This window comes from Drosophila miranda (assembly GCF_003369915.1).
Source record: "Drosophila miranda strain MSH22 chromosome Y unlocalized genomic scaffold, D.miranda_PacBio2.1 Contig_Y3_pilon, whole genome shotgun sequence".
NCBI lineage: Eukaryota > Metazoa > Arthropoda > Insecta > Diptera > Drosophilidae > Drosophila > Drosophila miranda.
In genome coordinates this window covers 4,640,685-4,654,992 of record NW_022881625.1, presented here as the reverse complement: position 1 = coordinate 4,654,992, position 14,308 = coordinate 4,640,685, and the positions used below count along the sequence as shown (strand labels likewise).

Genomic DNA, 14,308 nt, shown 5'->3' with positions numbered 1-14,308 from the left:
CGGACAAGGCAAAAAGCAGCTGATCCGAAGCAGGGTCCCACGCCAAGCCGAGAGTTTTGGCAATGTCGCTTCCATCATTAAACTTTAGGAACTTCTCTATGTCATCTTCAGGGGTTTCCTCAAGTACTTCCTGGTGACTGGAGCACCATTTCCTAAGTCTAAAATTACCACGGGACAGTAAAGCTGATGTTTGGTGCATCTTGTCCATGACCTGTGCGACCGAATTACCGCCCGAAATAAGGTAATCCACGTAAAACTCCTGCCGCAGAGCAGCTGAGCCAAGAGGGTAGGACTCTCCCTCGTCGATGGCCAGCTGGTGCATTGCGCGGACCGCTAAAAATGATGCAGCCCTCGTCCCGTATGTGACGGTGTCTAATGTGTAGACTTGAACCTCGGACTCGATGGAATCTCGCCATAGGATGCACTGATACAAATTGTCGGGTGGAGACACTCGTACGCAGCGGTACATTCACGGGTAGGACTCACCCTCGTCGATGGCCAGCTGGTGCATTGCGCGGACCGCTAAAAATGATGCAGCCCTCGTCCCGTATGTGACGGTGTCTAATGTGTAGACTTGAACCTCGGAATCGATGGAATCTCGCCATAGGATGCACTGATACAAATTGTCGGGTGGAGACACTCGTACGCAGCGGTACATTTCACAAATGTCCCCAGTGAGAGCGACTGGATATGTTCGAAAGCGAATCAATATGTTAAACAATGCAGGCTGAATAACAGGGCCTGTCATCATCACATCATTTAGAGAATATCCAGTTGATGTAGCTGCGGATCCGTCGAAAACGACACGGAGTTTTGTCGTCGTACTGTCCTCCTTTAGGACACAGTGATGAGGCAAGAAATATTTGCAGAGACTACGGGAATCAGGGTTGACTTGGTGCATATGATGCAAATCAATGTACTCCCTCATAAAGGCGGAATACCGCTCCTTGAGTGTAGGATTACGCTCCAGTTTTCACTCCAGACTGATGAACCGTCGATAAGCCTGAGCATAAGATTCTCCTAAACGATCAGTATTGTTATTTAGCGGCAGACGAACTGCATACTCCCCGGATGGCAACCGTGAAAGGTTGCTTACGAAATGTGCTTCACAATCGTCTTCTTCTTTGGTATTCAACCCAGCCTCCACACAATTCTCGACTTCCCATATCGAATCTTGACAATTGTGCGTAGCCAAAAGCGCCGAGCTTGATACCTTCTGTCCACCGCCAGATACGATCCACCCAAGCCGGGTCTTCTGCAGAAGAGGCAGTCCATCGGTGAGTTTGATTTGCCCTACGCAGAGGAGATCATAAAAAACGCTCGCACCAATGAGAAGATCAACCCGTTGAGGATTGAAAAATGCAGGATCAGCGAGCTGAATGTTAGATGGAATACGCCAATCGGATACATTTACTGTCATACTTGGTTGAGAATCGGTAATCGTGGGGGCGATGAGAGCAGTAAGTGTAGTTGTGTAAGCAGAGGTGCGAGAATGCATACAAATGCTTATGGTGGATCCCTCAGTAGAAACGCTGGTATCGCCCAGCCCAGACACAAGTGCAGACGATTGAGTTATCCTAAGCTGAAGCTGCTGGGCGAACCTGGATGTGACGAGATGCAGCTGCGATCCTGAATCTAAGATGGCACGACAAGGAACTAAAACGCCAGACCGATTCTTTACGAGAACCACGGCTGTAGCCAGAAGCACGACATCACAGTGAAGACCTTGGGCAGCAAGAGAGGTAGACGAAGGTAGAGACGAGCTGCTAGCTGAATTTTGAGCAACGGAAAGTGTCCGGTTGAACGGCCAGATCGGGAGGAGTAATACCTGGGCAGCCTTGTTTTGTTGGCTGTATACTATCGAAGTGCAACAAACTATTATGCCTACCGCCGCATACTCGACATTTTCCACTATTGCATGCGCGGGTCCGGTGCCCCGGCTTTAGGCAATTGAAGCATAGGGAAAGCTTCTTCACTTCTTTGTGGCGCAGCAACGGTGAGAGATTTCCGAATATCTTGCACGAGTATGTTCCATGGCCCGCTGAGTGGCAAAAGACGCATACAGACGGGTCGGCGGAAGAGTTGGAAGCTACAAACGTTTTCTTAACCTGCGTATAGGAATGGTTTTTCCCACCTGATCGCTACTAGCGTGTGTCGCTGTAGCATATTCCAACCGCTCCATTTTCTGGCAGCGTTGCTGCAAGAATTCGAAGAATTCATCTGCGGTAGGTATAGCATCCGACGATGTGTGCTCCTCCCATTTGGTTTGCGTCTTCGAATCCAACTTCTGCAGCAGCATGTTGATGACCATGAATCCTGAAATCTCCTCAGCAGTTCCCAATGTCTGCAACGCTGGCATGTGTAAATTGACTGCAACCGAAAACCCCCGAAGCCTTTTAGCAGAAGGCGAGTCTACCCTCTTTAGCCCAAGAATCTTCTTGATGTGTGCCTGGAAAACAAGTCTTTTGTTATTAAAGCGTTTATTAAGTATATCCAGAGCCGCACGATAATTGGCACTGGAGAGCTCTAACGATCGAACCGAATCCAAAGCCGCATCAGCGAGGCAAGAGCGAAGGTGCTGGAATTTCTCGATGTCACTGAGATCCGCATCCGCTTCAATCACCGATTTGAACATTGCCATAAAATCCGAGAACTCGACGTATCCACCAGAAAATTTAGGCACCTTCAGCTCAGGAAGTCGCTGCTTGTGAGCCATGATGATGGTACTATGTCCGGAATGGCTTGGCAGAGTCGTGGAATGGGCAGCGGCGTGTGACTGGCTTACTTCAACAGCAGCCAGCAACTCAGCTTTCAACGATATGAAAAGAGTATCGAAGATTTCGCGCAGCTCACTCCCAATCTCGTTTTGATCGAGAGCCTCCAACTCATTATGGGCCTTATTAAATTCCTCTCGAATTTCTGCCAACATATCAAGGCGCACCTCGACTTCCGCGGCGGTCAGCTTATCGATTTTATTCCCCGCGAAGGATTCGCCAAGCCTGTGCAATCGATCATATAATGACTGACTTTTACGCTTATACAGACTCAGTCTGGAATCAGCCACCACAATATTTCCGCCCGCGCCTGTATTCGGATCGTTGTCCATGTTAACCGTTGTGCAATTCGACACAACAACGGAAAATGAAATACCGCTTAAGCGACGATGTATAGACGCGAGAGCGAGAATGCAAGACACGAAAAGTCAAGAACCGCGGCTGCAGCTGCGCAGAGAATGAGAGATTCGACGCTTAAAGTACCGGAATTTGTCTATAAATATTCCAGCCGCACTCTCACTGAATTTGCACTTAAAACTGTTTTTCAACGTGCACCCAAATGTATTTGTTGGTAGTTAAACTACCCAACAACAAAATATTGTATAAATAATAAGTGTTTTAACGGAACGCGATTAAGCAATGGTTTTATATCACGTCGGGGGGTCACCAATGTTTGAGATGCCAAGCTTTTTTGGCACCTATGTGTTTCAAAAATGAAAAGAGATTTCGGGTTAAACTTTATAATTCGTATTTAATCTTGGTGGCTTAGCGGAAGCCGATTGCTTGCTATTGCCAGATAAACCTTATGCGAGATCGATATGCAACCAATGCGCAGAGGGGTTAGCATAGAACTAAACTATAGACGACGGCGTTAGATCAAAGTGATTGCCGAAGTGGCGGCAGCAGATCAAAGTAGTTGCCGAAGTGGCGGCGGCAGAGAGCGCCTTTAGCGGGAGAGCGCAGCAGCTCTGCAGAACGTCATCGTTTTACAACATAGGCGGCTCTCTCTGCTCATACAATAATAATGTTAAAGTTACGGTTATTCTTCAGCGGCTGGCCCGAACAACAGTATTTGCCAACTGTTCTTTTTTATTTTCACTCTCAAACTGAGTCAATGCAGTGCGTGGGCGGAGGTGCAGCTGCAGCTGCAACAGCAACAGCAACAGCATCGGGGTGGCAGCATCAGCACCGAAAATAAATTTCAAATATGTCACAAGCAAAATGAGATAGAATTTTTAGGCGAATATTCGCTGTGCCATGCTGCGTGGGCAGCGATGGCCAAATGCAGGGGAAGTCAATGCTCTCTAGCCGAAAAAGTGAAAGTCAGCATCAATCATGTGATCAGGCGAGGGGATATAGTTGTCAATCGATTCGCAAGAAGTTCAGGGTTGCCTACTGTGTGTGTGTGTGTACCCTCACGTAAAGATGATGCCAGAAATTCCAACTTACGAAGCAGATATGCGATACACTGCATCAGCAGTAACCCACCAAGATGAGGCTCCTCCGTGCTTAGCCGCCTCCTTTGGCACTGACACTTGGCATTTCGCAACCTTCTCGAGCCAAGGCGAGCACTTCAGAAAATTGAAACTTTCAGTTTTATGCCACCATCGAGCACACAGCACAGTACTTTTACATGGCCAAGTGCAACTCTTTTGGCTGACTTTTCAATTTTCTAATATGCTTTAAAGCTTCTGCTTGATGCTGTTGGGAGCGGCGCCTATTGCTTAACTCGATCTTGCTTGACTTTGATGCTGGCAAACTTCATTTGTCCGACTCTAAAAGCGTGAAATAGGATTAGGCCGACGGAAATGCATTCAAGCTGACTTAAATCCATTTCTAGTTGGGCAACGATACAAAGTACCAATTAATAATCTATGGGAAATCAGATTTGAGAGGAGTTAGGGAAGAGAGAGTTGCAGTGCACGCAGTTTATGGAAGAGATCCAAATTAAATTAAGACTGCCAGAAGTATTCCACAAATAGCCATGACCAGAATGAAGTTACTTTGGGCCAAAACGATGACGGGTCAATACTTTTTTCCAGGCTTGTGGATAGATCAGCGTCAGTGCGGCGCCTTAATGCAAGTCTGTGAACGAATTGTATTTGGTAAATTTTTCTTTACAGGAATCCGAAAGGATCGAAAAAGGTGAAAATGAGCAGTTTACGAATTAAACATTTTACCATTTAACCATTTGGTAATTTGGTAAACCATTTTTTTGTGAAGCTCAAGACTCAAGCCACGGAGTACCATTAATAATACGAAAATGTACAGTAATTAGTATCTGATCTACATCCATACAACATTGAAATGCAGCCCTGAATATCGCTCCGATTATAATCGGGAGACAGCTCTGCTTTTCACTTTGAATTCCGGTTTGAGCAGGCGACGACTTTCAGTGTGAAAATCCGAACAGTCATCCTTTCGAAAATTGTGCCAGCGAGCGGAGCTCATGTAAAGTGGAAAATTATATATAAAAATTAAAATTCCTCTCAGAGTCGTAGTGAGAAGTGTCGAACAAAATATTCTAAAACTGTATTTAGCACGCGCGTGTTCTCAAGTAAGTTCACACATATTTAAAGTGAAAAATTTCGCATTTGCCGCACACACGAACACACGCACGCACACACAAACGCCGGTTTTGTGAACTCACTTGACGAAAAGAAAGAGCGAGAAGAAAAAAGTTGCCAAATCAAAATGGTCACCGAGCCGAAGTCCGTTGAGCCCAAGGTCAGCACCAAGGAGGCGCAGTGCCAGTCATCGGACTGCGAGACTTCCCAGCAGGAGCCGGTCTCGCAAGTAAGCAGCCCGAAGGGCGCCCGTGTGGGGATCTTCAATGCCGAGGACTTGTTGTCGCGTGCTCAGATGAACGACAAAATCAACAACATCTTGCGCTCGCCCACCAAGCCGCCCAACGGGGTGCGCCAGCGCTCCGTCTACACCAACAACCCATCGCCGGTAAGTGAAATTCCAAGCAATAACGTGAAAGTTTCTTCAATTTTCAGACATTTTGTTTTACAAAACTGCCGCATCATCGCGCTAGCAGGGTATCAACAGCGAGTTAACAGCCGCCGCAGTCTTAACAGCTCGGCAACAGCAGCATTGCCACATCACCTCATAGGCCTCTCCAGTTATTTCAGACCTTCTTATTTTCCGTCTCGCTCTTTTTCACCATTGCTCTCTTACTTTCCGACTTTAATATACGAATTTTCCTTCTCTATTCCCCCCCTCTTCTCTTCTCTTCTAATACTATTCAAAATAGTTTGGTTAATTTCTATAAAAATCAAATGCAAATTGGGAAAAACGCACACACGTATGTAAATACATATATGTATGTATGTATGTATATGCATGCGTTAACAGAATGTCGACAGAATGTTAGCAACAGTTGCAAAGTCATTCGATTTCTGCGCTGCTGACACTTTCTCTCGTATCTGTCGTTTTCTCTCCTACCGGTATTCAATTATTTTCTGGCACTTTCACTTCCTCACCTCTTTATTTCCTTCCGGATCTAACTTCCGCTACTACCTTTCGCCTTCTCATCCCCCCTCCCTTAGCAAGCAAGCTTGCGTGTCGGCATGACTGGGGGCAGCTGTTCCAACGCATGAGCAACATCTCGCTGTCCTCCCCGTCGGCAGTCAGTCGGCCCGTCCATACGTCCAACTGCCGGGCATACACATTTCCAACCCTCCCCAGTACGGGCCAGGGAATATGCAGGAAATAGACGCTGGCAAAATGGCGCACAACGGCAAGGCACTCACAGGGCGCTACAATGCCACGCCCACCTATGGCTTCGACAACGAGCAGAACTACTGCCTGGTAAGGGACTCCTGCATATCTGTAAATCTAGCCGATTCTATGCTCAATCTCAGAATTCCCAACAGTTGCCGTCTCCAATGCCCCCTCCACCATACGCCTTGGCACGCGTGAGCAGCACACGCAACTTCGAGCTCGAGAACCACACACCGCCGGCATGTCCCGGCTCTGGACCCATTGCCATGACGAACGGCACCATCCAGTTGCGCCTCCGCGATGGCGTGCGGTGAGTGTGGACGCCCCCACCCCCTTGGCTCTTCTTTAAGACCGACCCCTAATGTTAATACCTTTCTTTGCATGGGGCGGCATTGACATGACTCTGGACAAGGCGGTGCGCGTGCTCAATCAGCACAGCATGGTGGCAGTTGCTCTATCACGCAACTGCAGCAACTCGGCTTTGATCCACCCCAATGGACGCATCTTGCAGAGCGGCGCTAAAGTCGAAATAGTCACCTACGACGGCATGAAGGGCAATAACTTTGTGTGGGTGGGAATGGCCCTTACCCCAACGTGGCATCTTTTGAATCCTTTGAATTATCTTCCCATTACAGTCGCTATGCCAAGATGTGGTACAAGGGTGTGAGCTTAACCAGCGAGGCGTGCGCTCTCATCTACCTGGTGGACACAGCCGGGACGCGCACCACATCCGACACTTTCACCGATCTGACCAAGGACTACACCCTGGCAGTGTTCTATGAGTGAGTCCCCCCGGCCAATTGCATCGCTTCTTATTTGGCTAATATCGTTTTTCAGTTCTTCTAAATTGTTTCTTTTACGCAGTTCAGTTCTAAATTTTGTTTGATAGACTTTAAAAATGGCAAAACTCAAGAAAAAAAAGTTTAAAGAAATATTACAAAAAATTTACAAAATTATGCACAGTTGGTGCGTCTGATTAAGCAACGTGTATTCAACAATTATAGTAGATCAGAGGACTAGTTCTCTTGGGCGTTACGTTTAGGCAACGTAACGCCAGTGCCGATACATTATTTCTAAGCTACCAGTTCTTTCAATGCAATCCAATAATGTTCATCCACACCCGTAGCATACAGACACTCGAACACGTAACCCATAATCACACACACCGCACACTCTTTACAAGAGGCAAATGAAAGTGAATTATTTGCAAGAGGCACAGCGCCAGCCACAGTTAAAACAGCCACAGGACACACATGAAAGATAGAACAGATCCTGTGAAAGGTAGAAAGTGAGAGTTTATTAAATTAACCCCAATTGTAATTTGATTAAAAGACACTTGTCCTGTGAGCAGGACAATGAAAGAAACCCCCATATAAACACAAAACATAGGCTTAATATATACATAAATACGATGGGATGTCCAATTATAATACAAAGTTAAGCCCAGTGTGAAAAACCGGGATTAGCCTTACGTCAATCTCCAACACCTAAATTTTCTATCATGTAAAGAGAAATTCATGTGCCCCAAAATCAATACTATGGAAGTATAATAAATTTAAAATGCAATCTGTTCATTCAATAAATTAATTTATTCCTCCAAAAGAATGGTGGAGCAATGGATCTCGTTTCGTTTCCTACCCTCCATCCTTTGCTAATTTCTTGGTGGAAAGAAAATGTCGACTGCCTGTTTTATGGCCCCACTCCATGGGCCCTCCTGGCCCCCTCAGGCGGAGCTTGGTGTTTACGCGTTCACCTGAAGTGCCATCAGGAGTTGGACAATTTCAGGCCCTAGACGACAGTTTGGTTCGGTTTCCCCATCTTTAAGAGCACTTGGAATTTAATCATTTAAATTTCTGTGAGGATTTCCAAGAAAATAAATTTGAATATCTGCCGCTATAGAGTTTATATTTAAATCCGATTTAATGTAAAAGCGGATTACGCTCTTCCATTTTGAAGGGACTTCGGATAAGCCCTATCTTCGGAGACATCGGGATATGGAAGACCTTTTTGATCTCCAAAAACCAAGCTTCGCGGGGATACAAATATTTCGTTGAATTTTTAATCGCACATTTACGACACAGCTGTTTTTATTTTATCGTAGCGTGACAGCCCTGGGCGGCCAGTGTGTACACTCTTTTGGACTACAATATTGTTTGTCTTGCTGTTGACAGCGGTAAATTAGGCAAATGGAAGGAAAAGTACATTGATATTTAATTAGTAAAATGTCTTGAGCCTTGTCGTTACCTGCAAGCAAATCCAAATGCACAGGGATATCGGATCGACTGTCATGCAGACTAAAGTTTCCAACAAACTTAACCTGGAGCTGGAGGTGGAGGTAGGCACGCGGCGCGGATGCTACAGCTCTGGCTGTGGCTGTTGATAAAGATTATTGGATAATGTCTTGGCGGAACTATCTGCCACGTCTGTCTCTGTCATAAGAAGAAAGTTGTTACATGGTTAGAGATACACAAAAAGAGAGAAAGAGAGATGCATACGGAAAGTGTGTGAAAGCGTGGAGCAGTGAGAGCGGGTGCGGAAGCCACAGCGTGGATACAGAAGCAGCGGTAAGTACAAATAGCCCAACCAGGGAAAGATCAAAATCTTGATGTCTGGAATGGCTTTATTCAAGTGTGAGAGCCTAACTGGGACTCGTGCGAGCAAAGGACCGACCCACATATGTATCTGTGGCATATTCAATGCTCCCGCTTGTGTGACTGCGCCCCTGCGAGTCCTTGTCTGCATCCATTTGCCGCTCGCACCCGTGTGCCCAACATCAAAAGCTTTTCACACTTAATTGGGCGTAAAATTAAATCAGAATTGATTAGAAAACTTGAATGACAACAGCCGTGGCCGTGTTGCTAATGTCAATGGCATCAGAGAGAGCCGCATCCTGCCAGCATCCAAGCCCCCAAGCCTCCCAGCTCCCAGCTCCCACTCCACCTCCTGCCAGAAATTCCTGCATTTTTCTGCATTATCGTTTAATGAGCCGACAATTATGCGAGGCCCCTCTGCTTCGGCACCATGCACGTCTATAGATATTCAATTAACTTGAATCCACATGCATTTGGCCAGGGCATAGGGCAAGTCAACTCGATTTCCGGCTATTAAGACATGGCTGAATTTCAGACGTGGAATGCAACGCCATGGAGTGCCGAGTCCAGGCAGGATAATTACATTTTAACCGGGTGATTCGAGCGGAGAGGAGAGTCGACAGCAACGTCAACGGTAATGGGTAAATGCACATCTTCCGCCGCCCTGGGGGTCCTGGGAGCCGTCCTGGGGCACGGCACATTTAATGGGAAATGAATGACAATGTTGGAGGTAGAAAATTATGAAAACGTTCCCAGGGGTAAGTTGTACGAAAACCAGCACGAAGTGCCCTCCATAATCTTCCACTTAAAGTTGATAAAAAATGTAAACGACTTTCATTTCGCCCGGGAGCGATACCTCTGGCGAGGACTTCAAAGGACAGCTGGATGACCCAGGACAAACTCGAGGCGAAAGTGAGTAGCTCATTGAATTGGATGGATTGTCATCCCAGTCGGTGACAGCAATCAAATCAATCACACCAGCCTCCACCTGAGTAGAGCAGGCAGGTCAAAGTGCGGCAGCCTTGGAGGATAAAGAATGGACCCCTTTTCTGACATTTGGTGATGTTTTGCGATGCAACAAGAGGGAATTCCTACACCGATTGGGGCAAAACTTGGGCTAGGTACAGCTGGCAAGGCCGATAGCTTGATCCGATTCATAAATAATATACAGCTAAGAGTACTATATGTTTGGATTCATTGGGAATCCGTGCGTGGTGATGTCTAATGCAATTTGCGTAATTGAAACCCACTCGAAAGCAATTAAATTTCCTGTGGTTGGACCACTCTCCGGCAATGAGATTCGTTGGAGTAATTGCAATCGAGATTCCCAACTAATCTTCAGGTAAAACAATCCATAATGGAGCAGAAGTTTTGTTCGCACTCGGCATTTATCAAGTTTGAAGTTTTAATTTGCTTTCGCCTCAACAAAAACAACTACCGAATACAGAATAACAAAAGCAAAATAACAAGAATAACACGATTATAATTGAGTTTAATTAAGCCGCAAAGTAAAGCCTCTCAGCACTCTTGTCTGTGGACCGACCAACAGAAATTTAAAATATTTGCGCTAATCCACTTGGCAACGGCCTAACAGAAATGAACAGCTGGTGCCAGTCCAGGCCTCTTCAATGGGCCAACTTTCGGATAAAAGAGGTACGTGCCAAAGGCTTCAAATACTTGTATTTGCTGGGGCCAAAGTACGTACAATAAACTCGAAGCAATCCGAAGAGCAAAGTTGCGATCTGGAAATTTATGGATGGCGAAAGCCAAAATGTTTTGCTGTAGGCCCAGGCCCAGGCTGAACCCATTTGTTGGCCCAGCTCTGAAAAAGTCATATGCTCCTCACACCCACAGCTACACCCACACCCTGTGTGGTCTGGGTCTTGGTCTGGGTCTGGGTCTGCCCATTGTCTGTCATTGATGCCAGTTGGTGTCGGTACAGGTTTTCAAAGGATGCTATTCCCGACTTAATTAAGTTGATGCCACCGTGTTGTACGAAATCTCATCAATGCGCTGCGCTAAAGCTGAAAGTCTCATTATTTCCTATTTAAAGTCATTACCACGTTATCTGCAGCCTTCAATTGAAGTGGGTTCTCGTTCTCCTGCAACTTCCAGCAGCCACCGTCGCCCAGTCCCCATTTTTCAGTTAACGATTTCATTTCAATTGACAATTTAATTAAGTCTAATGGTAAAATGTTGTCAAGCAATTATCATGCTTATGTAGCTCTTAATTTTCCGTATTTTTCGCGCTCCCCCAACCTTGGTAAGGCCATTTTCCTGGCCAGAGGTGTATGTAAATCGAATTTCAAACGAGGCGAAGGCCAAAAAGCGCTGCATACGTGTTGTGTACCCTATTGTGGAGCGAAAAAAATTAGTATATACATACATACATACATATGTATATGTGGAAGTCCAATGCCACAGGTTTTGTATGATAAAAAGCTGACCAATCCAATTTGTATCTCCTCTTCGTAGCAATCAGGATTTGGTTTTGAATAACTTTATGCAACGCGTAGAAGATTAAAGACTAGATGTAGACTAGCTCCAATCCAATTATTATCTCGTTTTCGATTCCGGGGACTCCCGCTAATGCTGAAAGCACGATGTGGCAATCACTAGCCAGTCGTTGGAAATTTGATTTAGAACGAGGGGGAACGTTGTGAGTTGCTGCGGACACCGCAACTCTACAGTTATACCCGATACTAAGTCAGTATGGCTCTCCTCCGGCAGACGCAGCTAATGTTAAACGACACGACAAAGAGTGCGTGCGAGAGAGACAGAAAATCAGTCTGAGCGTGACGTCGGGCGCTGCGAAGCCAGTGCAAATTGATTTGTTCCTTTTGGCTATAAAAATTATCTGATCTGGTCCAGATTCAGCAATCTGATAGATATGGTCATTATCTATGATTCTGCGTTTTTAGTTTTCTCAAATGTGCAATATTGTGGATGCAACAGATTTTCGTCTTTTGTGGGGGCGGAAGGGGGTGGGGCGAAATTTGGACACGAAACGGTCAAGGTCCGATATCACAGGAGTGTGGATACCAAATTTGGTTGCTATGGCTCTTAAAGGTTCTGAGATCCTTGAACTCATATTTTGCAATTGGCAAAACCGACCATGAAACCTGTGTGTTAGAGAGAGACAGAACGAGAAAGAATGAAATTGTTTTCTTGATTCTGGCTATAATAATTATACGATCTGGTTGAGATCTTACATTCTTAAACATATAGTCATCCTCTACGATTCTGCGTTTTTGGTTTTATCGTATCTTTAAAAATGTGGATGCCACAGATTTTCGTCCTTTGTGGGGGCGGAAGTGGGCGGGGCGAAGTTTTGAAATATTTTTGTAGCAGTGACATATCACAGAAGTCTGGATCCAAAACATCGTTGCTCTAGCTCTTATAGTCTTTGAGCACTAGGCGCTGAAGGGGACGGACAGACGGACGGACGGACAGACGGACAGACGGACAGACAGACAGGGCTCAATCGACTCGGCTATTAATGCTGATCAAGAATATATATACTTTATGGGGTCGGAAACGATTCCTTCTGGACGTTACACACATCCACTTTTACCACAAATCTAATATACCCCAATACTCATTTCGAGTATCGGGTATAAAAAGCTATAGAGAGAGTTTTCTAAGAATCCGTCGCTAGGTGATAGGTTTCTTAAAGCATTCTTTAGGAGGTCTCGCGAAACATAACTACATTTTAGAAGCAATACATTTCCACTGCCGGGAACAGCGGATGTGGGTGATGAATTTTTCCTGACTTCTTGCTCAATGAATTTATATCTGACGTTGCAGGTCAGGAAATGAAAAAATCCCTGCTCAAACTGCATTTTATGGCACATGACATCAATAGACTGCAGAATCTGAATTGGATCGTATTATTATTATAGCCAGCATTAAGAAAACAATTTCATTTTTTCTCGCCCTGTCTCTCTCTAACACCCACGTAGCATAGGCGGCTTTGCCTAGAGTAAAACATTAGCGCCTAGATCTCAGAGACTACAAAAGCTAGAGCAACCAAATTTGGTATCCACACTCCTAATATATCGGACCGAGACGAGTTTGTTTCAAAATTTCGCTACACCCCCTTTCGCCCCCACAAAGAACGAAAATCTGGGGATATTCAAAAATCTCAGAGACTGTTAAGGCTAGAGTAACAAAATTTGGTATCCGCACTCCTGTTAGATCTTACTATAAAACGTGTATCTCAAAATTTCGCCCCACCCCCTTCCGCCCACACAAAGAACGAAAATCTGTTGCATCCACAATATTGCACATTCGAGAAAACTAAAAACGCAGAATCATAGATAATGATCATATCTATCAGATTGCTGAATCTGGATCAGATCAGATCATTTTTATAGCCAATAGGAACAAATCAATTTGCAGTGGCTACGCAGCGCCCGACGTCACGCTCAGACTGATTTTCTGTCTCTCTCGCACGCACTCTTTGTCGTGTCGTTTAATATTAGCGGCGTCTGCCGGAGGAGAGCCATACTGACTTAGTATCGGGTATAACTGTAGAGTTGCGGTGTCCGCAGCAACTCACAACGTTCCCCCTCGTTATATTTAATTTTCCACTTTACATGAGCTCCGCTCGCTGGCACAATTTTCGAAAGGATGACTGTTCGGATTTTCACACTGAAAGTCGTCGCCTGCTCAAACCGGAATTCAAAGTGAAAAGCAGAGCTGTCTCCCGATTATAATCGGAGCGATATTCATGTCTACATTTCAATGTTGTATGGATGTAGATCAGATACTAATTACTGTACATTTTCGTATTATTAATGGTACTCCGTGGCTTGAGTCTTGAGCTTCACAAAAAAATGGTTTACCAAATTACCAAATGGTTAAATGGTTAAATGTTTAATTCGTACACTGCTCATTTTTACCTTGTTCGATCCTTTCGGATTCCTGTAAAGAAAATTTACCAAATACAATTCGTTCACAGACTTGCATTAAGGCGCCGCACTGACGCTGATCTATCCACAAGCCTGGAAAAAAGTATTGACCCGTCATCGTTTTGGCCCAAAGTAACTTCATTCTGGTCATGGCTATTTGTGGAATACTTCTGGCAGTCTTAATTATACCCGATACTCAAAATGAGTATTGGGGTATATTAGATTTGTGGTAAAAGTGGATGTGTGTAACGTCCAGAAGGAATCGTTTCCGACCCCATAAAGTATATATATTCTTGATCAG

General features: G+C 45.2%; 1 protein-coding gene across 1 annotated transcript; it reads left to right on the top strand.

Annotated features, from left to right (window-relative positions):
- Window positions 1-6,382: 6,382 nt before the first annotated feature.
- LOC117194782 lies at window positions 6,383-7,407 on the top strand. Its single transcript, XM_033399276.1, has 5 exons — window positions 6,383-6,590; window positions 6,644-6,813; window positions 6,894-7,070; window positions 7,139-7,285; window positions 7,368-7,407. The coding sequence occupies exons 1-5, from the start codon at window positions 6,483-6,485 to the stop codon at window positions 7,387-7,389; spliced, it is 624 nt and encodes a 207-aa protein (XP_033255167.1). The 5' UTR covers window positions 6,383-6,482; the 3' UTR covers window positions 7,390-7,407.
- Window positions 7,408-14,308: the final 6,901 nt, after the last annotated feature.

What these genes read in the sequence shown, in the direction of transcription:
- LOC117194782 (XM_033399276.1), top strand. Translation starts at nt 6,483, where the DNA reads ATGCAGGAAATAGACGCTGGCAAAATGGCGCACAACGGCAAGGCACTC. An exon ending in CGCCTCCGCGATGGCGTGCG is followed by an intron (nt 6,814 to 6,893) that starts GTGAGTGTGGAC and finishes TGCATGGGGCGG; the next exon opens with CATTGACATGACTCTGGACA. An exon ending in ATGAAGGGCAATAACTTTGT is followed by an intron (nt 7,071 to 7,138) that starts GTGGGTGGGAAT and finishes TTCCCATTACAG; the next exon opens with TCGCTATGCCAAGATGTGGT.